Source organism: Ixodes scapularis, unplaced genomic scaffold (assembly GCF_016920785.2).
Source record: "Ixodes scapularis isolate PalLabHiFi unplaced genomic scaffold, ASM1692078v2 PGA_scaffold9__187_contigs__length_104089568, whole genome shotgun sequence".
Lineage (NCBI taxonomy): Eukaryota > Metazoa > Arthropoda > Arachnida > Ixodida > Ixodidae > Ixodes > Ixodes scapularis.
The window spans coordinates 62786288-62813600 of record NW_024609884.1 but is presented as its reverse complement, the minus strand read 5'-3'; the positions used below and the strand labels follow the sequence as shown (position 1 = coordinate 62813600).

At 44.7% G+C, this 27313-nt stretch overlaps 1 protein-coding gene across 2 annotated transcripts in view; it reads right to left on the bottom strand.

Annotated features, from left to right (window-relative positions):
• Window positions 1–27313, bottom strand: part of LOC8038527 (huntingtin) — a 209288-nt gene that overhangs the window by 154501 nt on the left and 27474 nt on the right. For both annotated transcript variants that reach the window (XM_040504714.1, XM_029978929.3), the window contains exons 13-16: window positions 26096–26257; window positions 14206–14402; window positions 6804–7000; window positions 5572–5827 (exon numbers count right to left, since the gene is read on the bottom strand). In XM_040504714.1, coding sequence (XP_040360648.1) covers window positions 5572–5827; window positions 6804–7000; window positions 14206–14402; window positions 26096–26257 — 812 coding nt within the window. The remainder of the gene's footprint in view (window positions 1–5571; window positions 5828–6803; window positions 7001–14205; window positions 14403–26095; window positions 26258–27313) is intronic.

The window sequence follows — 27313 nt, the reverse complement described above, 5'->3', positions numbered from 1 at the left end:
AGATGTGGTAGTAACTCAAGAGCTGGGGTTTCTGTCATGGATGAAACGTTGCATGTAGCCGCTCAACGTCTATACAGGAGAGGGCGCTGCGGTCAAATGCATAGATAATCGCGTTAAACTTAGCATGCATTGGCTAATTAAGTCGAAACGCAACCCTACGCAACTCAGCACTACCTATGAGCAATAAAAATTTTTAAAAATCAGCACCATCAGCACTACCTATGAACAAAATCAGTATCATCAGCACTACCAGAGCTTCGCCCCAATCATAATTCACCATGTGGAGATGCGGTCTTTTTTTTTCTGTTTAGACGGGACACATACGTGAAAAAATAAAGTTTCCCCGAACAAAAAACTTTTTTGCACACTATTTACGTCTTGAAACGCAATTTAGGTAGTGGTACACCCGCCTACGCTTCACTGTACTGGACTAAGGCACTCGTGCAACGCTTCCTGAGATGTGTACTTGCTATAGTTGTCCGTTGTAAACTATCTCTGTTCAAGAAATCTTCCTCTACACATCTCGGTGAACACAAAACGACTCGCACTCATGAAAAGAGATGAGCTCAACAAGAGCGGTGCACGGGACTGCTCACCACAAACACCGGCAGCCATGTTCGTTATGGTTTTAAATGAAAGCGGAAGTGGTAGTCTCGTGATAATTTTGGCAAACAATAATGACTCTATTTAGGTCACTTGTTTCTTAACTCCTTCCGTACCCCACCCATAGGCCATCAACCCACCCATGACCTATGGTTTCTGTGCACCACCGAAATTCGGCTTTGGTGAACAGGAACAAGTTGCGTCATCTTGTAGAGAGCCGACAAACTAGTTTCAGTTTCGATTTTATTTTGCGCTTTCTCCCAAGCTGGTAAGCAATCAGGAAAAATTGGGCAGAGACACTTAAGACTGCTTACGTGTGGGAATGTGAAAGCATGATGCACGCACTATACTCCGTGTCATTAGTTGTGTGCAGTGCAGGCAAAAACAACTCCAGGCGAAGAGAAAAAGGGCGAGCACTAGAAACGTGGGAGGGAAGAGGAGGGCAATGAAAGGCGAGGGGACAAAGGAAGAACACAAGAAACATTAGAGAGGAAAGAAGGTTTCTCTCTTCCTCTCCAGCCCCCCTAGTACTTTCCCTTTCTTCCCTCGCCGGGCATTGCCTTCGCCTGTACTGCAGGCAGCTAGTGATACGAAATATAGGCACAGCTTTAGTCAGGGCCGGAACCATGGAGCAGCCGTGGCGTCAAGAAACCATGCTCATCTCACACATCTCACTGAAAAGATTAGGGCCCAGTTACCATTCCATTTCGCGCTCTCAGTGCGGCGCCATTTTGTTACACCGCAGCGCCCTCTCCACACATCCAGGAAGTTCATCAGGTTCGGCAAGGCAAAACGAAAGAGAGGGCACGCGCCCGACTCTGTTAGCAGACGACAAACCGGGAGGTTGCCGTTCTACTACTTTGGGCTGTACCGGCGGGCTGTACCGAACATTGAACTCTTGCTCGTGGCTGCCGTTGTGAAGTGGTTCTCATTCTTAGAACATTTATGGCTACTCCAAAATCAGCCTCTAGCACTCCGTTGTTTTATTTCAGTAAATTATCAACTAGCGTATCTTTGTTCCGTTACTTCAATAACAGTGGAGTCAGCCGGCTCCTCAACCACTGCGTCTATTGTGCCAGGCAAGCACGTTTTTATACATTATTCTAGACTTCCACTCACTGTCGCTAAAGGCCTATACCAGTACGAACTTCGTATAGTAAAATAGCTACAGCAACCGGATTTACTTTTTGCCGGAGCGACCGTCCACTCTGACACAGTTTTTCCTTTTTTTTTTTTCTTTTTTTTTATTTGCAAGCAGGTAACATTGCAATTAGACTCGGTTAGTTTTTTTTATTGAGCATAGCATTACACAATAACTTGCATATCAAAATCCGCACATCTGCGCTTGAAATTTCCGAAATGATGCGATTTTAAACAGTTTTAACGCCAGCCAGATGTTAGGTACAACCCACTCAGCAGAGCAGACGACGCACGGGGTGAGAGGGGGAGGGCATGTTTTCTCTCTCCGCTCTTCCTAGTGGAACAGTCTAGAGTTGTAAATGGCTTCACGCCGCGCGATAACGTCCGCATGTTTCTTGGCATTGTCACCGATTGTTTTTGTCAAAAGTCTCAAGTAACAAATAAAAATAAGAAAAAAATTGTGAACCCTGTTTGCATTCCCGTCAGGCACAAATCGAAGGTCCGCAGCGATAACGTCTGCAGCAAAACGCAACAAAGCGTTTGGCAACGCATCTCTTGCACGAAGCGCGGTCGCTTGTTTACATGGAGTCTTTGACGGTCAGGTGGCTGGTTTCTTTTTCTTGCCGCTGCCAAGATGGCGGACGTACTTCTCGGCCCACTACTACATGGCACTCTACATTTCGCATATGGTCTATTAGGCTGTTTAAAAAAACTTTTTTTTTCTTTGCAGTTACCCTTTAAGCCCCTTCGTCAGCTCACAATAAAGAAGTAAGTTTAAAAGTATGTCCTGTGTCATGAGTGCGGCGAAGTGTGGAGCAGCTGTGCCTCGAGGATTTTTGTTGTCTTGCTTCTTTTTCTCCCCCAATAGGGCTTGGTGGGCTTAGCAGTGGGTGCTGTTGTTTCTCTCTCCCTTGCACTCAACATTATTTACCACTCTTCAACTTTTTCTTCTGTTCATGTTTTTTAAGTTGTTTTTTTGCATTCTTACACTTTGGTTTTGCTGTCTCACCTTATGAGTGTTGCTTGTTGATAATTCTGTTGCTGTCATTTTGTTCTCCCCAAGGGGGCCTTCTGTGTGAGTGTCAAGGCAATGGGCAATATGCAAAATAACAGTGCCCCTAGTGGTTCAGGTGCACTCTGGAAGCAGGAGACTGTCAATAGGTAGTTCACCGGGTTGTGCATATGTCGTCTGCTATCGTCTCCGCACCGCTATTGCTCACGTTGTTGTGGATTGCTCCACACTTACGCGCGTTGCAGTACCTTTATTATTTCTCGTCCCTACTAGAGTCACTGAATGTTCCCAGAACACCAAATTCCACTCAGTCCACTTACCGAAAGTAAATCCCGTAGAACCCTGTTCCGATTGGCTGGTTGAGCCCATGGTGGAAATTATCAGTCCACCATTTTGTGGATCGGCCCAAAGAAAAAACTTTCAGCCCTTCCACTTCGGTGAAAAAGGAAGAGCAGCGGAGCTGTGGCTTCTGTTCTTGGCGGTGGCTTTCCAGGCGAGCGATCTGCTCTTCTTTCGCAAGGGAATCTGAAGCACTCGACGCAGTGTAACTTTAGGCGATAGCGGCGGTTACAAAACCACTCGTGCTGCTTCGCACTTCGCCGCTCATTCCGTTCCCGCTTTTCTTTCCCCAAAGAAATGTTGCCGTGATCTACGAGCGACAGTGGCAAGCGGACAATCGGCAAACACAACACTCTGGACAGCTACCGCCATCTATGAGTGACGGCGGCAACCAGAGTTTTGTGTCGACATTTCTTTGCGGGGGACACGATCCTGGGAAAACTAGCACTTAACAGCTCCGCTGTAAAAACATATATAAAACGTTTTCGCATTACCACAGCTACGGTGGGTACGCACGGGTGGAAGCTCAGGGCATTGATGAGTAAAGACCAAATGGAAAGTGCATTGATTTTTTCTACTTTTTTTTATACAAGCAGCCGCTAATCTGGTTCGCAAAAAGAGATTTCCGGCTCATTTGCTCGCTCCGGTTGCGCTGGTGCTGCGTTTCAAACTCTACGCCTCAGACGCTAAGTCTAACACTCGAATTTGATGTGCTTCAAGGCAAGAGAGAGAGACGAGAGAGTGATGAGCAAGTCAAGCATCACTGGAAACGAAGGAAAGAACTTTAATAAGACCAAACCAGTATCTCCACAGCCAGAAAAGTGGACTAAAGAGCTCACACAAGAATGAGTGATATGCTGTACGCGCTTCGCCTGGACTGCACAGGGCAGTGCAATATTTGGGGATGGGTAGGGGAGCGACTGCTGCGCCGCGACTCGGTTCTAATATGAAGCTTGAGAGTTTCGGTACTCGGGAACATTCTGTGACTTTAGTCGCAACATATCAAACACCAATAATTAAACAATTACGATTTTGCTGGCTCAGGAAGCAAGCAAAAATGCCGCAACGGCCAAGCCAAGTGAACGCAGATCGACGTACGCCGAACGCCGTGCCAGCTCACTGCGGGCGTTTGTTTGCAACCTTAAGAACAGCTATCGAGACTAGTACTCCAGTTCTATAACACCCTTGTTCCTGTGGCCAATTTCCTCACAGTGACAAAGCAACAGGTACATGTTTCTCCTTTAACGCATTTTCGTGCAGCGAGATTCGTCATATACCACGTTAGCCTGATTGAAAATAGCGATCGGCAAGGCAAGGGTGTTATAAAACTGGAGTCCTAGTCTCAGTGGCTGCTCTCAAGGTTGCAAACGAATGCATGGAGTAGGCTGGCACGGTGTTCGGTGTACGTCAATCTGCGTTCACTTGACTTCGCCGTTGCGGCGTTTTCACTTGCTCCCTGTCCCAGCAAAATTGTAACTGCTTCATTATTAGCTGTGTCTGATATGTAGCAACGAGAAGAAAAGGGTACTTACTGCATCATGCGTAAGTGTGGAGCAATCAACGATGACGTAAGCAATGGTGATGCGGAGACGATAGCAGACGACAGATGCACAAACCGGTGAAATCCAAACCGAAACTACCCATTGGCAATCTCCTGCTCCCAGAGTGCACCTGAACCACTAGGGGCACTGCCATTTTAAATATTGCTTATTGGCATGATTTTTGAAAGGGTTCCATTTACCCAATGCGTGATCAGTGCAATGAAAATTGGGTACCTGAAGTTTCAAAACTCCGCTTATCTCGAATTTTTTAAGGCGAAAGCCTTACATGTCCCATTACGCAGAAAAGCGGCGGCGTTGCGCCCGAAAGATGGTCACACCAATATGTCATCAAGCATGCGCCTCTGAAATAAAATACAAAGAAAACCACAGCAGCGCAGATGCTTGGTGACGGAAGCCTGCAGGGGCGCTGAAGGTCAAAGCGGACACACCTCAAAAATAAAACAAAAAGAAAAGCACAGCAACGCGTTTGCTTCGTCGTGGAAGCCGTTGTGAAGCCGGCGAAGTTTGTTGCGCCTGTTCAGTAGGGGAGCGTAATGTGACTGCCGGAGCGCCGCGTGAAAAAGGAAGACGTGGCGTGCTGCTTGTAGCACCGCAAGTAGGAATGGTTTCACCTTCCTACAAGTAAGCAGTCTTAAGTGTCTCTGCCAAATTTTTTCTAGTTCTTATGACTTTAGGTTAACGAGGGTTTACTACGGAAGGCATTTAGAGAAAAAAGATAAACTGCACATTATGACAGATAACAAGAATAATCAGAGAAACACCACGATTTTAAAAGCGGAAATATTAAGGTATAGTGAGAAAACAGCTTACACATATACTCACACTTTATAAAAAAAATAAAAAACAGCTCCGAGAAAGCTATTTCCAAATAAGCAGAAAAAAATATCTGGTAAAGGTTTGACACGAGGGGCTTACCAGAAGGTGCTTGTTGGAGGAGGTGAGCAGGCGACGGCGGAGCAAGTGCAGCAGGCGTGAGAGGGCCGCCTCGGCATGGGCGGCGCCCTGTGCCCGGCAGCAGAAGGGAGCGACCAGGCCGTGTACCCGGGGGGGTCCTGAGCTCCAGGTGTCCTGCAGGAGCCAGCCAAGCAGGAGACTGCTTTCCGCCGCCGCCTCGGCCGACACTGCGCTCTCGCCGGGCTGCTCCTCAGCATAGTACAGCTGCGGGATGCACCTGGGAAACAGGCATTCCAATTCTTGGGCACCCCAAAGCTATTTCTACAGGGTTCTACCTCGTATAGCATTTACTTTTCGACAAAGCTGTTTGCCGTACTGAAATCGTAAAGAAATGCTCTTTCCAACGAGGGGACGATCACCATTCGAGGCCTAACCGGCACGGAGCTACCGCAGTTTGAAAATGGTACAGACAGAAGTTTCACGTTCGCAAAACGTATGATTTGCGAGCGGCGGCTCGCTGGAAATGTTTTATTTCTTCGGAAATATATCAGAAATGGCAATAAAACTTTACTGGAGTGTGCACTCTTAGTCACGGAACCCCAATAGCACATTGAAATGAGAAACGTCACTTTTTGCACGCAAATTGCCATTTCAGGTTTATGCCGGAGGTGTGAAGCGGGCAGCCGATGTGGAGTTAGCCAGCTGCCCCCAAGTTGATTTCACCCCTCAGTACAGCTCTGTCGAGGCATACTGTTAACGCCACACTTTCACGTCACGCGTGAATACCGCTCTCGCTGCAGCTGTGTTGCCCGCAGCACCAAGATTAGTTCTGTAATGTATTAATGAAAGCATTTCTTGCTTTTGATCTAACCCTGTATGCGAGAAAAGGCCACAAATTTTTGTTCAAATATAGCTAGAGATATTCTTTTCCAGCTTTTAATTTAACCTTTAAAATTGAGGGTCAAACTATGATTATGGCCAAAGAAAGCTAACCCACAATAGTGAGCAAAAGACTACAGAGCCAATCGAGATGCTCCGACACACGAGCCGTTTCTCCTGGCGCACCGGTGCAAAGCGGCGAAGCTCGATGCCAGAGCACTGGAACGAAAGCATAGAAATTGCAGATTTCTGCACACTCGAATTATGATTTTGTTTGAAAAAGTCTAATGCTTCAAAGACACGCGCTTGGAAAAGTAAAGGCTATAGGGAGCAGCTCCAGCGCTTGGGTGCAAGTGACAAAGAGAGCGGCTCACTTGGAGAGGGAAGCAGTGACCGCAGTCCTGACGCGGATGTCCTCGTCTCCCAGGAGGTCCAGGAGAATGCCCTGCACCAGAACCTCCTGGTAGGTGGCCATGCGTGGGCAGACGCTTCTCCAGACGCAGCCCGACACAGCCTCCAGGTGTTGCAAGGCACGGAATGACAGCTCTCCAATCATCTCGGCAAGCTCCACCTGGGGCAGGAGCAGTGGCCCCGTGAGAAAACAAAGCTTGAAGTGCTCGTCTACACTCCGAGCCACGCTCGTGACTGTCGGCATCCTAGTAACCCAAGTGGATACGCCAGACGCTTGTGTTGCTGCAGGCCACTCCCCAGCGCAAGTCCACCGAAGCTTCAGCAGTCAGAAGTGGGGACGCTGCAACCTCAGTGGCACTTGCATTCACACCTCTTTTTTGGGCGCAGACCAAAAAAGACGTTTACAACCTTTAGCCACGAATGCGACATCCAACAACGTGAGAAGGTGGCACCTGTGACATAACCACCTTCGATGCGTGGGTGGTACACAAGGCTTGCAAGTGATGTCATCGCACCATGTTGGTGTTCATTCTTACTTGCGCGCGCCGAGAAAGGTGGTGCAAAATATGCACTGCAGAAGGCACACGCTCAACAGCAAGGCCATCGCAATGGCCGTTGATGCACCTTCAACGCAAACCCTCGATAGGATGCTAAACGCACCACTCCGAGGTGCATTCCAAGAACCGTAGCCCCCGGGAAGCTAAGGATGCCAGCAGACTGGCAAGGGGCTAAACGTAGCAAGCGGAACTCATGGGTGAGGCGAGGAAAAGGCGACACGTGAGCACGAAGAAGCTCTATCGAGTTTACATTACAGCTGAGGCAAAAGGACGAGACTGAAAGATGTTCCTCAGAATTCACTTTCTTCCCCACATTGAGCTTAGGCAGTATACCCCAAAGTGTTTCCACCATCGGTCATTCCACACCCAGCAGTCGACCCGCCTTTTTTCAGGGAGGCTGGAAGTTTCTGTTTTTTCCCTTTGAACTCATCAATGAAGGGAAGTGGCCTCTATATCTCAGAGAACCAGACGATTTTCCATGGGTGCACAAGCCACGTCGAAGGTCTCTCTATTGGCCTTGAGATCAACCTAGGTGTAGCGCTACTGCCGTACTATCATCATCATCAAAGTGGGGATAGAGGCATGGCCACCCCATAGGCTCTCCACGTTCGTGTGCGAGACAGTGTAAATTCTTCCGTTTATTTTGTCACATAGTATCGATGAGAAAACAACTTTAGCAGAAAATGGTGTGGTACTGTTCGGTACTTCAGTGAAGATTGAATTGTGTTACCAGCATACAGCCTAAATTTAAATAACCACTTGTGTTTACGCGTAGTCTGCTCGGCAGACATTGGGAAGTATGGATCACGATGACAAATGTCTGTTTCCAAGTGAACTATTTATGTTACATAGTTGTATCTTTAAAAGAGATGTATGTGGAAAACTTTCTGGGACATTCCGTGGAATAAAAGGTTTTCAAGGAAATATCAAAATATTAATTGATTAGCGTTCTATGATACGCAGGCAATTACAGTCCTCAGGAACATCACGCTCCTTTGTCAAGAAAGTCATAAATTTACAATTCTGTGAATGTAAGCTATAGGATTCAATAAAAAAAAAAAAAGGCTGTGTCTAGAGTGCCGTTCGACGGCATTCCACTCGTGCCTATAAGTGCCGTCCAAAAGAAAGTCGGACTGCACATGTAGTATCACTGGGAAGCATGTTAACCCACCCCCCCCCCCCCCACCTGCGTTCACGCCACTTCGTGGCAACAGTATGTGGCTGCTAATTACAGAACTATAAACCCGTTTTTCCCACGTCATACACACCGCTTCGCGGCGTCCAGCAGGCAACCCGAGCCTTGCTGTCTACGGAAAGGGAGTCCCATACCATTTAGTTAGGTGAATTTTGTCGACAAGATTTTTTTTTTTTTTAGTGATAAGTGTAAAAAAGGAATGTCGTAGATATTGCCAAATGTTTAACAAAAAAAAAAAATGTTCGGAAGAAAAAAAAGTATGTCCAGTTTGGATTGAACCCAAGTCCCGCTGCGTATGGAGTGGAGACCTTTCCACTAAGCTACCCTACAGCTTCCAAAAAGTAGTTTTGAAAATTCGTTTTATACGAGACTTTCGGACGGCATTAAAGGCGCGAGTGGAGTGCCGCCGGACGGCACTTGAACGCTCTGTAAGAGTGCCATCAGATGGCACTCCAGACACTACGAAAAAAAATTGTAGAGCCGAGGAATCAAAACTATATGCATTCAAAAGTTTATTTACTGCTTATTGATATTTTATGACTGTCATCTAAGATATTCCCGGGAAAACATTGCGAAGTTTGTGGTTGTTCAGTGTAAATTCTCATTTTAGTGCCATCCGCCGATGCACTAAAATATCCTATTTATGTCCGCCAACATCTAGAGAGTATTCCCAGAAAGTATCATTTGTTTACACTCCAAGAAAGTTGGCGATAAGTTGGTTCATCAGCAAGAAAATTCAACAAAATAAAGAATTACAACCAGGATACTTACATAATACTGATACTGTGGATTGTAGAACCCCAGGTTCTATGCATTTTTTTTTTTCTCTTAACTTTTAGCTTTTGCAGTAATATAAATATTTCACATGGAGACAAGATGGTGCTGTTTTAGAAATTTTTGTGTTATTGAGTTCCGCTGCAGCCACTGTTTCCCTTGACTGTGCCATGGTGTGGGTAAGTTTCTCGGAGCCGGAACAATTCTACTACGATGCGATGAAGAGAAAGTGCTTCTTCTAGTTACGATCCACAAACTGTTCGTTTGCAGGACAACAGAGACAAGTGACACAAACTGTTTTAATATATCTGCCGTGAGTGGAATAGACGAGTGTAACCGAGCAATAGCAGCATGCGTGTTATTGGATACTCTTCTCGGTAGTGCGAAAAACACCCGCTTCTATTTTCTCGGGGAGAGCCACGGATGTCAAGAGGCTAATATTATAAATTTCTGGCTAAATAATCTTCTATTCAATCATAGTAGACTCTGCAACTCTAGCAAACTACCCGCACCCCGACACAGGCAGCATCGGCCGCTGCAACACTCTTTTACTGATGAGGGGGTCAGTGACTCTCACGAGACTTTCCAATAACCCTCTGCCCTAACCTAACACATATTGGGACTGGGCAGTTCATCGATTAACTTTCAGATTATTCGAGTGATGCTTTATATGCTATAATTTTTTTTTCTCGAAAAAAAGAATGCATGTTTAAATATTTTTGGCATCTTTATTTCTTTTAGGACACAGGCCTGCACGGTAAACACCTTTAGCATGCTTGTAATTCTCATCAAGGTTGATCATACTGATTAAATAATAACTTAAAAATTACTTCACATTAAAAAAAACGCTACCCAGAAAAAAAAAATTCTTAAAAAAAAAGCTGATTTTGAAAAATGCCATATTTACATCCGCCAACATCTAGAGAGTATTCCCAGAAAGTTTAATTTATTTACACTTCATATTTATTTTTTTATAAATTATTTTAGTGCACCAATGCTAAAGAAAAAGTAGAGGTTAGAACACTTTGAACGCGTTTTTCTCAGTTCCACTTTTTGGCCTAAATTTCACTTAATAAATCTATTGTTTCAGTATTAAACTATCGAGACTTAATTTTTGCAGCTTATATATCAAAATTTTATGGAGACGGTTACTATGAAGTTAAATTCTGCATTTTCATGTTCCTTTATTATCAAAAATTGTAATTTGCAAAACTTTAACAATGTGGAAAAAAAATTAATGCTTTTTCTTGTTTACAAAATGCATATTTTCTTAAATTTCTTTTCATAGTAACCGGCAACAGCTATTCCAGCATGCTTTACACCAGAAAAATGTGGTTATCAACACCATTTCTCAATGATAGATTCATTGAGCAAATTTCATGCAAAGCTATGCTTTACTTGGTTCTGGAGATATAGTACCTCATAAAATTGGTTCACACGGCTGAAACTTTGCATGCCCTCCTTCTAAACGGCTACAAACACCACCTGCAAATGTCATGCAGACTGAGCGAGCGGCTCAAAAGTTGACATTCCCAGGTAGTGCCCCCCCTTAAGAAACACAATGAGTGAGCCTTTCCTCTTGTCCCGTTACCAAACGATAGTTTTCCTAAAGTGAAATTTAAGCCAAAAAGTGGAACAGAGGAAAATGTGTTCAAAGTGCTCGAACCTCTACCTTTTCTTCAGCATCGGTGGACCGAAAACACTTCATAAAAAAAATAACTATGCTGTGTAAACAAATGAAACTTTCTGTGAATACTCTCTAGATGTTGATGGATGTAAGTATAACATTTTTAAAACAACTTTTTTTGCAGAAATCTTTTTTCTACGCCGATTGAGTGAGCAGTTCAAAAGTTGACATTACGAGGTAGTGTCCCCATTTAAAAGCCTTCCCGCGTTCATATCATAGTAGGCGTCACAAGGAGAAGTTTACAATGGGAGTGCAATATGCCATTTATGACATAGTGAAAATAGTAAAACACTGTAGTTTTGACGTCTTTCATGCAATATGACTGGAGGAAAATCAACTAAAGAATATATCAATTGATTAGTCTGTTGAAGGGTGGCGATCAGTTGGGTTATTTTAGAACGCAGCTCTTAGGCACCCGTTTCCGGCTTGAGCGGCGTCGCCATTGCCATTGGCGTAACCGCGCGTTGCATTATGGTACGTTTCCCATAATGACGTCACACGTGATGTCACATGTGACATAACGAGGGTCACAAGTGACATCACGAAGGTCACACGTGAAGGTCACAACGAAGGTCACAACCTTCACAGTAAAGGTCACGTCAAGGCCGTGACCTTCACAAGTGACGTCACGAGGGTCACGAGTGACATCACAAAGGGGGAGGGAGGGAGGACGAGGAAGAGGAGGAAGAGAGGAGAATGAGAGGAGGAGGATGGGGAGGAGAAGGTGAGAAGGAGGGAAGAGGAGGGGGAGGTGAGGGGAGGAGGACGAGAGTATGAGGAGGGGAAGAGAGGAGGAGAGGGTATGGAGGAGGAGGGGAGGAAAGGGTATGAAGGAGGAGGAGGGGCATACCCTCCTCTCCGTACCCTCCCCTCCTCCTCCTCCTCAAGAGCTGCGCTCTAATTCGGCATTACAGCGAATTGTAAACGTCTCATTTTTTTTAAATCAGCCCACAGCTCCAATCAACACTGAATGTTTTATGAAAGCTATGGATCGTGTGAAATCACAAAAATATGTGGGACCAGCAGTTCTACAAACCCCAATACTAAGATTATGACAGCATCCAACTTAATATTAATCGCTTTGCTGAATTTCCAGGCGTGTGAAACAATACAATACAAGCTTTAGTTAGAAGAAACAACAACAAAAACAACAAGCATTTAATGGGGAGGGCCCAGCTCAGCCGGAAACGGGATTGCGTCGTCGAGATTCATGCTTCTGAACGTGTGCCCGTAGCAGACGACGTACGGCGGTATCCCCATTTTTACATGTTTCCAATTTTGGCCACACTGTGGCGACACGATTCCAGTGATGGAAGCGCCATTTCACCTTTTGTAGCAGATTATTTAGCGGTCAAAATATTGGTTTGGAGCAGCCATTTGACGCTTTTGGAGCAGATGCTAGCATCTGTTAGCACATCACTTGACAATGAAAACATGATTGCATCTCTAAATGAGTTCCTTTATGATAATGATCAAGGCTTCCTCTTTGATACTCGAGCACATTACTTATTACCGTTTGTGATAAGAGTAGACGGAGCATAAAAGGAACATAGTCTTCTTAAATAAGGCTCTAGTCTGAGTAGGTTTAATTTATCATGGGTATTAAAATATGGTTAAAAGTGAATCATAGCGCGACACTTCATCGCAATAAATCCTCCTCTCACATCTTCATTTTACACTCCGTAGTTTGCTTAGCCTGAAAATATAATTTCTGTAAAATGCCAGCAAGAGAATATCTGCTAACACGTCTACCAATAAAAATGTGTCCCATAAGTTTAATCAACTTACCAAACTCAAGGTTCTAATATCATAAACTGCAAGAACCACCACCCAAAAATATTATAAAAGCCTACACTTGCACTTTAATGGTAACACTGCTTTTTAGCAGCGTAGGAACCGAAGTTACATCAAAGTGTGCTGCTCTTTTAATCTACAGCTGCACAGGAACTACCGTGACTACCATATTTATTGAAATATATATAAATTTGTGTTTTCTTCTCTCTCTTTCTCTGTTTTATTTTTTTAATTAGAAATTGCTTCACAATTAGGAAAAAGAAGTTCGACCCGTACTAATCCTGAGCATAATTTGCGTGCCTATCATACAAAGCCATGCGCTTCCCTAGGTCAGTCGCTGCTCCTAGCACCCTGGTGCAAAGCGATAAAGCTCGATGTGCGCACGCTGGTGAAAGGCGGTGAAGGTTGATGCGAACGGCCCAAGTGCCATGGTACTCTGCAGTCACAGGACGTAGGCATGTCGCAGACATGGTAATCAAGTGATCTCATCAGGAGTACAAGACCTTCGTTCTGTTTTATCACAGCAGCAGCAATCGGCAATCCTACTATTTTGCAAAGTTTTCTCAGGAGATTTCTTTCCCGACATCGACGACATCATCTGGAAATTTATATGATGTCAGCGACGATCCAACCAGTGCATCAAAAGCTCTGACCGGTTGATTCGCAGCATCACATCATGAAATTCGTCATGTCCTTGTATGTGTTGTTTCATCGGCTAAACCAATCAAGGGCATGCAGCGAATGTCCCGTGACTTGCGCTTTTAGTATGAGTGTTTGTGGATGTAGGTGTTCGAGCCTCCGACTGTGCGGCGAACGGTGAGAAGAGACCCTGTGAAATTCATATTTGTACAATTTTTCTCTCCTTCTACTTCTATGAATATTAAGGTAGACTAATAAGAAAACATTAATTTTTTCACCTTAAGCCGATCTCAGAGCAGGTGTGGCGCAATTAGCAAAAATGGCATTGTGCTGCAAGATGTAGCAGATTTTCGTTCATGGCGTAATTCGGCGCAGTTTGGCAACAACCTTTATCTCCTACTTTCTATAATGCATGGAATGTAGTATTTAAGAAGCAATCATTTAAATTTGTTTAGAGGACAAGAAACTGTCAGATTGAGGAGTGAAGATTGCGTCTCTAATTAACTCGACGTCAAGCAACGTTGTCACGTGGCACGATGCCGTGGCTATGTTAAGTAACGTCACGATGATGATCGTATATCGTATCACATGTGATTGTGACAACGACATCAGGTCACAGTGTCACACTTCGTCACGACGCCATGACAGTTGTGCTAATTCCACATTTTGAAAGTAGGAGTTTACGTCCCGAGGCTTTGTAGAAAAATGGGCCAGCGCACCTTGACCAGCCAGTAGGTGTTGTCCTTGAGCTTCATGCAGGCCTCCAGCAGGGCTGGCACCAGGTGGGCGTGGCACGACCGCAGCAGGCTCCCCACGCACAGGCGAGTGGCCTGCAGCCCAGTGCGGCAAGACACAGACGAGGGGCTGCGCACCACCCCACTTATCTTGTCCACCAGATCCGCCAGCTGGGGAACGTCTGTGGGGCAAGGCGGCAGTCTTCAACACACAGGGCCTCTAACACTAACAAATACTATTCCATCTGCAGCACACTTTCACAGTTTCAGGTATCTTCAAATTTTCCCAAATTACAAGCAATGTCTTTGCAATTCTTCATTTTCTCGCGTCAAGCTTTACCGTTTCGCACTGGTGCATGTTTTGCAAGGCTTCACTGTTTCGCATCACTGCACTATAGAACATTCCACGAAGGCCTCTCTGGGTGGCACTATTTTGTTCCAACTGGAGCACCGTCTACATACATCTGGGCATTTCAACAGATTTGGCGGGTTAAAAGAGGGAAAGGGCATGTGTCTGATTTGAACAGTAGACATCAAACCAGCCGTTCTCAACATCTAGGCAGTTCCAGTAGGCTGTACGGCTGGAACTGCCCAAATGTCGTGCCTTAGACTTAGTATTCACTGGAGAAGGTTCGTTTGATGCAAAAGCTTAGACAAGCATTAGAGTTAGATATATTACCTTTCAGTCTAAAGCAGGCATAGCAGTGGATAGTACTTTTCTTTCTATCCTGGACCCCCACCTCCGAACAACAGTAGCGGAATACAAAAGCCAGAAGTATATAGAGAAAGATGGAGTATAGGGTCGTCCATTGTTTCAATGCTGGCAGAAATATAATTCAACACCTTAGTTCAGTGACTGACAGTCTAGACCAAGGGTCAGCAACCCACGGCCAGCGGGCCGCATGCTGAACGCAAGGCAGTTTTATACGGCCATCAGAACGACACCAAAAAAGGACCCCCCACCGGCCGCTTCCTTACACAGACTCAAGGACCACACAGCAGTTTTTATGTCAAATGGGTTAGATAGCAACAAGGAGCACTACCAATTGGCATTGTCCGGAATCTCCTCCCATACTTAGGCAGAGAATGTATTCCCTTCCTTTTTGCCTCCTCTTTGTCGGCTTCGTGATGACTCCGCCTACCACTGCAAAAGGTTGCCGACCCCTGGTCTAGATGGAAGTGGCTTGAATAGTTGCCTAGTAAGGTGGAATGTAGATGACATTTTTATTTACTTATTTCAGGAGAAGGATTCACGGGGTTTGGAAATGTTGGTGAGATCAGCTGTTCCAGAGCTTGTTTACTGTAGAACAGCCGGAGGATGAGATTTTACCGTTTCTAGATATAAGCGTCCCTGTCAAAGGAGGACTATGCTGCGAATATGAGAAGCAAAATGCAAAACCTATCTTGAGTAATAAAAGTGGTCCCGCCAAATCGGTCAAAGCTAAAGTTGTCGCCTTTAATGATGAAAGCAATGAAGAATTCATGTACCCATTGGATGAGTCACATTGCAAAAAAACATAGGAGGAGGCTACAAAGTGCTGGGTATAAAGAAGATTTCATTTCATAATTCAAACATTGACAAAAAGGTTATAAAAAAAATGGCAGCAGTGATTTTATACTACTATCAGATTTCCCACTACCGTCATGTCTCATTAATATGGACCCTGTTATTATGCACACCCCACTATATAGACATCATTTTTAGGGACAACCTGGGAAAATACATGCATTTTTGTCTCATTATGGACAACTCACATTATGGATGATTTTTGGGGGGAACGGAGGTGTACATATTAACGAGTCATCACTGTATCTAAAAGTCTGCACCGAAAAGCTTGAAACTGATGTGGTTTCAGCTCGGATTTCAAGCTGAGCCGCACGACACCTTTCCGGTGCAGTCAAAAAATCTGCAAAAAGGCCCATCGGAAAAGGTTGGTTCCCTGTGAAGGAGGTGTATATGAGATTCCGCTGGCACATAGTTTTGAGTATGTGGGGTAAACTTTGAGATGCATAAACGATAGATTGTTTGAGCAAATATGAAGATAAACAAACCAAACTCAGGACGAAAAACGTAACAGCACACAACTAGAGAAACATTTGCAAACTCAGACACACCAAAAAAAATACACTCACTCGGCACTGACTGACAACTCTTGTATTTGTATTGTCTTCTTCTTCTATGCAAAAAGACCCAACTCCTCTTTTTCTATGCTCTAGGGAAGAGATGACGACCTCAAATACGGATTACATAAATTAGAACCCAATAAAATGTAAAAATTATTTAAAAATAAAAAATTAAATATTAAAAATTAAAAAGTAAAAAAAAAAAATAAAGAATTCTCATTGCTGGTGCCTAGGAGAACTTTTGGTAAAATGCTCCAGCTCCCTTAGTGGGAGAGTTAAAGAAGGCCTGCTGACACACTTGTCACTGTGTCTTTCGATGCTTGCTGCCTCGATAATCTCCCTGGTTAGCTGATTGGGGCTCCTTCCTAGCACAGTGCAGTTACTCATACAAGCCGAACACCCACAGTCCCTACAGTGGACTCCCAAATGTCCAAATTTGGCGTTGACGACGTTGTTGGCATGCTCCCGAAGGCGGTCGTTCCCACACCTACCAGTCTGTCCTATGTACACTCGCCCACAGGAAAGTGGGAAGGAATAAATTACTGCTTCTACACAGGGAACAAAGTTGGTTCGATGCTTTTTGATGCAACTTACAGTAGTATTTGAAGTTGAATTTACCTTTTTACACAGGCCGTTGAGTTTTTTTGGGGCCGAAAATACTACATCTACATTAAATCAATTCGCTGCCCTCTTAAGGTTATGAGAGAACTTATGCATGTATGGAATTACCACTGGTCTTCTTGGCTTGTCCCTGGGGTTTCGATTCACGCTATCACCTTGCTTGATCTCTTTAAGGAGCCTTTCAACAACCGACGTCAATAAGGAATCAGGGTATTCTGCGGACTTTAACCTTGCGACTTGCCCAGTGAAGCTCTTTTCAATTGTGTGTGTGCACGATTTGGTGATTGAATTCTTTAGACACATCCTCACGACGCCTCTCTTCACTAGTTTGGAGTGCGCCGAGTGGAATGGAAGGAGTGGTTTATTCCCTCTAGGCTCATAAGACCAGTATACATGCCGAGCTAACACTTCTAGTCTAAGGTCAAGGAATCTTAATGACCCTGCAACCGGGAGTTCATAAGTGATTTCCAAAGGTTCGATACAATTTTTAAAACTGGCAGTAACTTCAGTCACTAAGGCATTAAAGCTGTTGTGGGTTGTGTCAAGGAATATTAAGAAATCATCCACATACGGTACCTACACACCTTCACTACTTTTGACGTATCTAACCTTTCTTGTAGAATTCTGTCATAGTGTGCTAAATAGAGGTCACTGAGGACCGGGGCAATACAAGATCCTATGCATATCCCTCTCTTTTGAAGATATGCATGTCCCTCCCAAATAGCGAAGGTGGACTTGAGATAAATGGTGATCAAATTTAAAAACTGGCTTTGGGAAAGACGTGACGCTGTCTGGAAGGAAACGGCACCAAAGGCATCGATCTGCTCTTCAATGCATCTTAAGCGGTTTTCCTGGGGCAAGGCATAATAAAGATCCTTGATGTCTATAGAGAACACATTGAGATCCCTATCTTGATGTTCCTCCAGGAAGCTCAAGACTTCGTACGAGCTCCGGATCAGGTAAGGGTCATCAATAGTCAACAAATTTAGTCTGTCCTGTAAGAATAATGCTACCGACTTTTGCCGTGTTCCCAACTCCGAGACAATGACTCTAAGAGGGCAATCAGGTTTATGAGTTTTCCCACTAAAGAATATTTCTAGGGATAAGTGTTTGCTGCGATCTATAGCCGAGCAAAGCTTTTTTAACTGAAGCGACTGGCAGAATTGTCTTGCGTCCCGTTTAACCCTACTCAAGGAGATATTCGTGTGGTCATCGAAAACGGATTCAATCGCAGTTACAGCCTTTTTTTCAAACGTATCTCTCGGCATGATGATGGAGCCACCTTCTTTGTCGGCTGACATAAGTGATTATCGAGGCAGCAAGCATCGAAAGACACAGTGACAAGTGTGTCAGCAGGCCTTCTTTAACTCTTTCACTAAGGGAGCTGGAGTATCTAACCAAAAGTTCTCCTAGGCACCAGCAGTGAGAATTCTTTATTTTTTTTTTTACTTTTTTAATTTTTTTTTTTTTTAAATAATTCCTCAATTTTATTGGGTTCTAATTTATGTAATCTGTATTTGAGGTCGTCATCTCTTCCCTAGAGCATAGAAAAAGAGGAGGTGGGTCTTTTTCCATAGAAGAAGAAGACAATACAAATACAAGAGTTGTGAGTCAGCGCCGAGTTAGTGTATATTTTTTTTATGTGTCTGAGTTTGCAAGTGTTTCTCTAGTTGTGCGCTGTTACGTTTTTCAACATGAACTACCAACTCGCCCAGTCAGGAGTCTTATCAAACTCAGGAACCCACCAAGGAATGGAACAATTGCACTGCGTTTGGGTCAGAGACAGAAGTTTTACACTAAGAGCCAAATGATATCAAAACCACAAAAAACTGCATTTCCCCGTCCTCAATGCAGCTTGCAGTGGTGTGATTGGCTCAAGTCATTTTAGAGCACTGTTTGAAGCACTCACCAGTTCATTTTGGAGCAGCAAAGAGCCTGTGGAGCAGAACTATGATATTCATTCGCATTCTATCTATGGTAAATAACCTGTTATAAAAAATCAAGTATTAGACCGCAAGATAAAAATATAGTGCCTTCTTTACTGTCACATTGCTGTGCCACTACTCATGAATTGCTTGCAATGTAACTTCCCAAAACACTGAATTAGCGGTTCAGCCCTGTTTAAAAGCACCAGACACGGAAACAAAATATTCATACAATATGTATGCTTTCGTCCTCTAACAGCAGCTGCATCTTTTTTTTTTTTTTAATTCTGACAGTTGCTATAACAATGTGAATTTTATTTCATTTCAAACAAAGCTTTCATTATTATAGCACACCAACAACTTTTGCATGTGGACGGCTTCATGACTATGCAAAATCTGTATATAGGCAATAAACATGTTTACCGTAAAATACCGGGGAAGCAACCCCACGTTCACTGAAAACTGGGTTAATCTAGACATGGGCGCTTGTCCGGTCAAATCGGGCACCTCACGTATAATTGTGGAATTACCAAGTCTGTGAAATGTTAACGGTGGGAGTTTGAACGAAGTGGGCACTTCCGCGATATTTTACACTTTAGGACATTTTTTAGGACACTATCCATAAAAACATTTTTGCAAAAAAAGCTATTTTAAAAATGTCATATTTACATCCATCAACATCCAGAGAGTATTCACAGAAAGTTTCATTTGTCTACACAGCATAGTTCTTTTTATTTTATAAAGTATTTTCGGTCCACCGATGCTGAAGAAAAGGTAGAGAGGTTCGAGCACTTTGAACATGTTTTCTTCTGTTCCGCTTTTTGGCTTAAATTTCACCTTAGGAAAACTATCGTTTCGTAACGGGACAAGAGGAAAGGCTCACTCATTGTGTTTCTTAAGGTGGGACACTACCTGGGAATGTCAACTTTTGAGCCGCTCGCTCAGTCGGCATGATGTTTGCAGGTAATGTTTGTAGCCATTTAGAAGGAGGGCATGCAAAGTTTCAGCCCTGTGAACCAATTTTATGAGGTACACTACATTAGAACATGAAATCTGCTCAATGAATTCATCGTTGAGAAATGGTGTTGATAAACACATATCTTTCGGGTGGAATGCATGCTGGAATACCTGCTGCCAACTACTATAAAAATAAATTTCAGAAAATATGCATTTCTCAGGTAAAAACAAAAATTATGGAAAAAATAACAATTTTTTCACATTTACCAAGTTTTGCAAATAGTAACGATTTTTCATAATAAAGGTACATGAAAATGCAGAATCTAAGTTCATAGTAACCAACTCCATTAAATTTCGGCATATAAGCCGCAAATATTTAGTCTCTCGATAGTTTCATACTGAAACGAGTTTTATTAAGGTGGGATTTGCTGCCAAAAAGCTGAACTGAGAAAAATGCGCTAAAATGCTTGAACCTCTACCCTTTCTTAAGCATCAGTGGACCAAAAATAATTAATTAAAAAAATAACTAAGCTGAGTAAACAAATGAAACTTTCTGTGAATTTTTATCTAGATGTTGATGGATGTGAATATGGCATTTTTCAAAATAAACTTTTTTTGCAGAAATTTTTTTTCTGGGTAGTGTCCAATGACCCCAATGATTTCCGTACTTCGGTCAAACATTTGTGGAAGTTGGCCTCTGACCTTTCTATGTAAAGAACAGAAAACAGATTTTGCCTGCGCCCTAGCTGTTGTGTAAAAAAAAAGATAAATATTGGCATTTCGGGAACCCCTCAGCTCACTCCCAGTCTTCAGGGTCACACCTGGTTCCCCTCTAAGTGACGTAATTTGGGGTGCCGTGTAGGTTCCCGTGTGCCCTCTCGGAGGACGCTTCCTCTCCCTCTCTCTCTGCTGAAATTAGCGGGCGTCATGTTGCAGCTTATAGCCGAGCGAGGTCACATAATCTTTTCGCCGTAGTTCCTTCGGCTGCCACTCGCGGCTGCAGGTGGAGGAAAAAGCTAGACTTTTCCTTTACGATTATGCAGCGGAATTGAGACATTTTTGAAAATAGTGGATGTTTTCTCTATCCTCAGGAACACGATAAACAACGTAAAAATGAAGATATGCAAATTCTTTTAATCTTAAAATCATTGCGCCGCCCCTTTAAGTGGAATTTAATGGGCAACGCAGCTGTGGCACTGTTTTCTTACTTTGGGGATGTATTTTATGAAAGATGTCAAGATTTTGTCGACCAGATAAAAGGCAAGAAATTTATTTGATTTTTCAGCGTAATGTTAGCATAAAATAAATTACTTTTTGGAAACTGTTTTCACAGTTGCACTCTCCAGGCATTCTGCTGTTTATCTAGTGAAGAAAAATGTTGGGCATTGCATTAGTTTTCTAACGATAGTTTACCTAAACCATGTCCATATGTTCCTGATAAAATTACCACTATAACTGCTTTCACAATTCATGTGCACAGATGAAACTTTCCACTGCATTCTGCCTCACAACTGCCAGTACATAGTGTAAATTTCATTCATATTAAGCTGAAGGTTCAAAAGTTAACCCTTTTGGGTAGTGTCCTTCCTTAAACAAAATCTAGCAGATTTCGTTCAGTCTATTGGCAAGCACCCATTCATCCATAGCCAAAACTAGTCTAATTTTTACATAAGCTACTTATTGATTCACCGTGACTTCAAAGAGTCAAAGACCACCAGAGAGGTAAAAAAAACGAGGGATTTCATATAAAAAATAAACTATTATGCGTCCTTATACGTATTCGAATATGCATCAACCTTCTCTGTATACTCAAATATTGCTTCTTAAATCTCAAACATGAAGAAACAATCACAACCTGACCAATGATGTATGCAGGTATTCAAGACATTGCAGGGGCCCTAAACTCGTCAGATACAAAGTTGTAGCAGAAAGTTCGCGGAGCGCGCCGATTGGATGTCGACGAGAAAAACGCGAAGTCATTGTCGTGATTGTCCAATCGGCGCGCTCCGTCAACTTTGCCTCCAACTTTGTATTTGACGAGTTTAGGGCCCCAGTTATGCATAATAACTGAGGTTCTCTTTGGACAACTTTGCTGCGATGTTGCATCATCATATCAACACGTGCCGTGCACATTCCAAATTTTTATTTTTTTAAACACCACACTTGAAAGAAATTTTCTCCAAGAACGCATCTGCGTTGCAGCAAAGCACAGCATGCAGAATCGCTTAGCCCAAAATATGGTTGCTTCTCTGCAGTGCGCAAATGCCTATTATGAAGCGCACTTGCCAGAGCTACCAAAGCCGCTCAAACTTTGAGCAACTAGAGCTGGCTATATGTTGGAGAACTTCCGACAACTGTCACGTTTAATCTGAAGGTCGAACCGAACGGTATGTAATCTAAACCAATATTACAAATCGTCCAAAATGGGCATCATCCTACAGTAATGAATCGACAATGTACCGAGACCTAAATTAGTAGAAGGCAATCAAGGACCAAAATGAGCTTCTGGCAAAGAGTTGGTGCAAATTCGTCAAATTTTGGTGACTTGTAGCAGCATGTAGAAGGGTGAGCCCATTGCTACACTTTGGTGTAATTAGCACAACAATCACATCACTGAACTTGGCAGTAAATCTAAGAAGTCCCTTAAAATCTAACCTGTTTTTTTTTATTTTCTGCTTTAGGTTGTCTTTTCTCCCTTTAGAGCACAAAGTGCATCTTGGGGACAGAAAAGTCACTAAGGGTTTTTCTGACCGGTTGTTGTTCTCTGTTTATAATTAAGGGAAGATCCATTGGTGAATCCTTAGGGAATGCGTTAACATGACCCTTGAGAAACGCCACACACGTCTCCCCTTGATAAACGCTAATGTTGACCCCTTCACTTTTAATGCGAAAGCATAAACTGGTCCCATGGAGCGAGCCAACACAATCAGCTTTGAAATCGCGCCAAACGGCACCTTAAATCCTTTCTCTAAGTGAAGCCAGCTCCCAGCTATGAAACCACGCGAAATGCCTAGCCAAACGGCACCTAGTTTTCCCGATCTCATAGGAGCGGAGTAAAGCTGATGGATTTCAGCTTCGGTCCCATTAGCTGGTGCGCAACGACGAGGCTCCCATTGGCTGCTGCGCGTCAGTTTCAATGACGGCCACCCCATGGCACTGCGTGTCCGTGAGACAGCAGCTCCACTGCTCCATAACCAAGGTCAGCGCGTGCACTTGACCGTCGACGCAAGTAAAAAAAAAATAAAAGAAGGGAGCGGAAGAGCAACGTGCATGCTTTCGCATTAACAACTCATAAGAAGTGCTTAGGTGTTACCTCAAGCCTTTTCTGTTTTGGCTTTCACTTTTGCTTCCTCTACTTTTTGCTGCCTCTTTTTGGCATCGTTAGAAGGTCAGAGCTGCATTTCCCAAAAGGGGACATGTGTGGCCTTTCCCAAGGGTCATGCTAACGCATTCCCTAGGATCTTCCTTTAATTTTTTTCCGGCAAAGCGGGCTTGCCAAACCCGCTTCGCACCAGTGTTTGTTGCACCCAGACCCACACCGGCCTGCCGCTCCTTGTGCCGCATTCCAGCCGGCCGAGCTATGCGCTGCTTTTGCTCCTCTGTCTCATTCGCCCACCTTGCACGCTTAGCAGCAGCATCCTCCCCCTGAACATGATTGTAAACCTGAGACTGGGGCAGAAAAGAGAGCACAACAGAAGGTAGTAAAAGAGGAGCACTACCTTCTGTTGTGCTCTCTTTTCTGCCCCAGTCTCAGGTTTACAATCATGTTCAACTTACACCAGCTCGCCTGCACTCTATTTTTTCGTTAATCCTCCCCCTGAAGCTGCTTTCGTTGTTCCCTAGTTTCCCACGCGTGCATTGGCTTCCGCACAGTGACGTTGCCTCCCTTTTGCCTTTGTCCTTCAATACCCTCCTGCTCTCTATGCAGCACGCCTCCCTTTCCACTGTTTTCTCCACGGACAGACGCCTTCAGGTTTTCCGTCATCTGGGTACTAATGCCAACGCATTAAAAATTCTCGCTCGCTCGCTCGCTTACCCGACCTTTCACTGGGCCAAAACATCTTTCGCATTTGTCTCTTGTATAAGATTTACCATTCCAACCCAAAAGTCTACATTTCATTCCACAGCAAGCATCAGTTGAAGGTTGGCATATCGTGCAGTTGCACCACTTCAGCTCCTTCACCCCAAAGACTTGAACCGACCGGACCCACCTCCCTGCCTCCATTGCTCCTGTCACCAACTTGTTCAAAACTGCCATGGCTAATCATTTTATATTATCCTCCCATCGTGTTTATTTCTGTTGTCACTCTGTAATACATCAGCCTCGAGAGTAAATAAAATATTTTTAAAAAAAAATCCAAGGACACCTAAGCACTTCTTACGAGTTGTAAATGCAAAAGCATGCCACCTGGGACGTATTGCTTCCGCCTCGCGTTGTGGAAGGGCCTCCCTCTTGCCACTCGAGACTCTTTGAATCGCGATTCGCTTACACCTCACACTTTCGAAAGGCTTTGTTCTGTCTCATAGCGCGTTGCGCAGCTGCTCGTTCCACCCACCGTGTATTCAGAGACTTGACAACGACTGTGGATTTCGCTGACTGCCTCCTCGCTAGTTGTGCTACGTTATTCCACTCCCTTAGTTCGTCTGCGGTGTACTTGCATGGACGGGCAGGTTTCGCTACTGCAGAGGTTGCGGCCGCCGACAATGTAGAGGCGCCGCCATCTTCGTCAGCGTCGAAAATAGCAGAAGCGGCCAAGCATGCACCACAATGTTCCTTTTACCGGCGCGCTGCCGGCGCGGGACCCACAGCGCCATGGGGTCGCGTTCCTTGAAACTATGATGCGCACCAGCCAATGGGAGCCTATCCATCAAATCACTGCTACAGATGACAGGCTTTGCTCCATTGGGACAGGGGAATTTAGGTGCCGTTTGGAAGCGGCTTCAGAAGATGATAACGTTGGTTCGCTCCATGGCACAGTTAATGCTTTCGCTTTAATAAATAAAACCACAGCCAGGTGTTTTTTCGTTGTTTTTTTTTTAGAAACACAACCACGCCGAAGTCCCATTTAACGCCGTGTACACCCCAAAGCAGAGCATAAAAAACACCTTGTTCTTCCATATCAAGTGAGAAATGAGCAATATGCTCTTTCCTAGGATAGTCCAAATATTCGAATTTTCTAATAATTTCGAATAATACGCTATTCGATACAGACTTCGAGAGACCACAGATTTGTCTAAGAGTCAACTCCAAGGCAGAGGGAAGTCTAAAAAACAGATGTTCAAAAAAGCACGCCAAGCCGTTTGTGCCTTGTGCCACGGGTGTTGTTTACAACATACCACTATCCTGCGGCCGCTCCTACATTGGACAAACAGGACGCTGCCTAAACGACAGGCTCCGTGAGCATGACTACTCCCTCAGAGCCACGGTGGGTGGGAATTTTTCACTTCACTGTAAAGAATGTCTATGTGAACCGTCTTTTGATGCCACCACAGTTATGGGAAGACACCGGGACAAAACAACCCGAGAGGTTCTGGAGGCTTTTTACATCCACAGTGGAGGAGCAAGTTGCATCAGCACACCATCTGTCTCGTTGTCCAACAAAGAGTTGGAGTTCATGAAACTGACTATGAAGGCCCAGCACGTGCCATAGCGACCACATATCATGGCACAGGTTACATGTGCGAATTATGGTGACCAAAATATTCTTCTTTCTCTTTTTCTTCTATTAAAATATCTAGTTGCGAGTCAGCGCTCTGTTCTATCCGGTGTGTCTCTTCCCTTTTTTTTCCTTTTGCGCTGTGTATTTGTAATTAGTAAGTGAAAGCCTTTTCCGTGACTGGTGCAGTCCCTGTCACGTGACAAAGTCACATTTGAACTGATTGGTCATGTGGTCCATGAGAGAGGGAAAGGTTGAATTTTGAAGAAGGGAATGGGGGAAGATCTCGGGGGACCGGGGCCGAGACTCTGGACGAGTAAGGATGGTCTCCTAAGTTGGGAGTTGTAACATGGGTGTGTAAATAAATTCGGCCAAAACCACTACTTGCTTCGATCTAACTAAAATCCACTATTCGCACTTGCCTACTTTTTCCGCTAAAGTAAGTGGACGGGTGGTCATGTGGCATCAGTGTCACATGACCCTTTAGCAAGAAAACCTTTCTGCACATTTCGAGAGGATCCAGGCTGTTGTTACAACACCAGATGGTGCAGTGAGGTACATGCGGACCAGACTCCAGGATGGCCGCCTCACCTGATCTCATGGTCTGCCTGCGAGCCCAGCGATCCCAGCCGTGACTGGCCAGCCGCAGCGTGCAGCCCAGGTAGTGCCCCACCAGCAGTGCTGTCTGGCCACACAGCTGGGGGTCCGGGTGGCTCACAAACTCCAGCACGTCCCAGATCTTCTGCGCCTCATCTGCACATGGAGAGTAGGGCTCAGCTGGGACCCACGACATCCTCAAACAGCTTCTTCAAACTTTACAGTGGGACCAGCTTTTATTTTTTTTTTTTAATGCGTTAGCATTAGAACGTTTGTTTTGACAAAAACCCGGCAATGTCTTTCGTTTGTCAGCACCGGGGAGAGAGGGAGGAAAGGGAGAGGGTGACACATGCGACGCTCCCATTGGTCCGGAGCGCTGACGTTGTGGGGATTCCTCTGGTCTCCCTTCCCCGATGGCTGCGATAACGGCCGCGGGTCGGAACGCTCGGCCGCCTTCGCCGTGAGCTCCGACCTGTTCGTGAGGCGGAAGGCCGCCTGGCTTGGGGGGCCCTCCTCTCACTCTATCCCGGGGGGACCGATTTCCGTCCCCCCGCTCGGACGCGGATCACTGCTGACAGGCGAGGAGGTTTCGCCTCTTGTTCTCCCGCTTTCGGGAAATGGACTCGTCCGGGTGACCGCGAAAGAGATAGGACGTGTGTCGGCGACTTCTCCGATGCTTCCCCGGTCTTGGCTCTCCGGAACCCCGCGTCTGGCCAGGTAAGGACCTTTTCTTACCTTGCCGGCGCGGAGGGGCATTTTGGATGGGGACATTGTAGTTCATTTTAAGAGTATGTTAATAAATGCTCTTGGACTCTGTCCTTACTCTGGTACGTGTGTCTTCTCTTCCGCTATATTCGAGAGAGTGAGAAAGGTAGACGATCATTGGCACCGACGGAGGTAATTAATCGAACCAACCCGCGGTAGTGTAGCCCTAAACGTCGTCTATATTGCCGCGGAGATGTGGGGACCGCGCTACTAGGTTTGACGTCTCCTTTGAGATATCACCGCTGTTGAGACAATCCTTTGGTTACTCTATCGGTACCTGTGTTGGTAGCAAGATCCCACATAAAATGGCGCCCCACGTCGGGCGCCAGAATATGTGGGATGGTCACGGGTGGTGGTAACTGAAGGGTTCAGCGGCGGTCTCTAATCGGGAGACGCCAAGCCTACTCCCACACCCCGCAGCTTTCTCTCGAGAACACCGCTACGGGC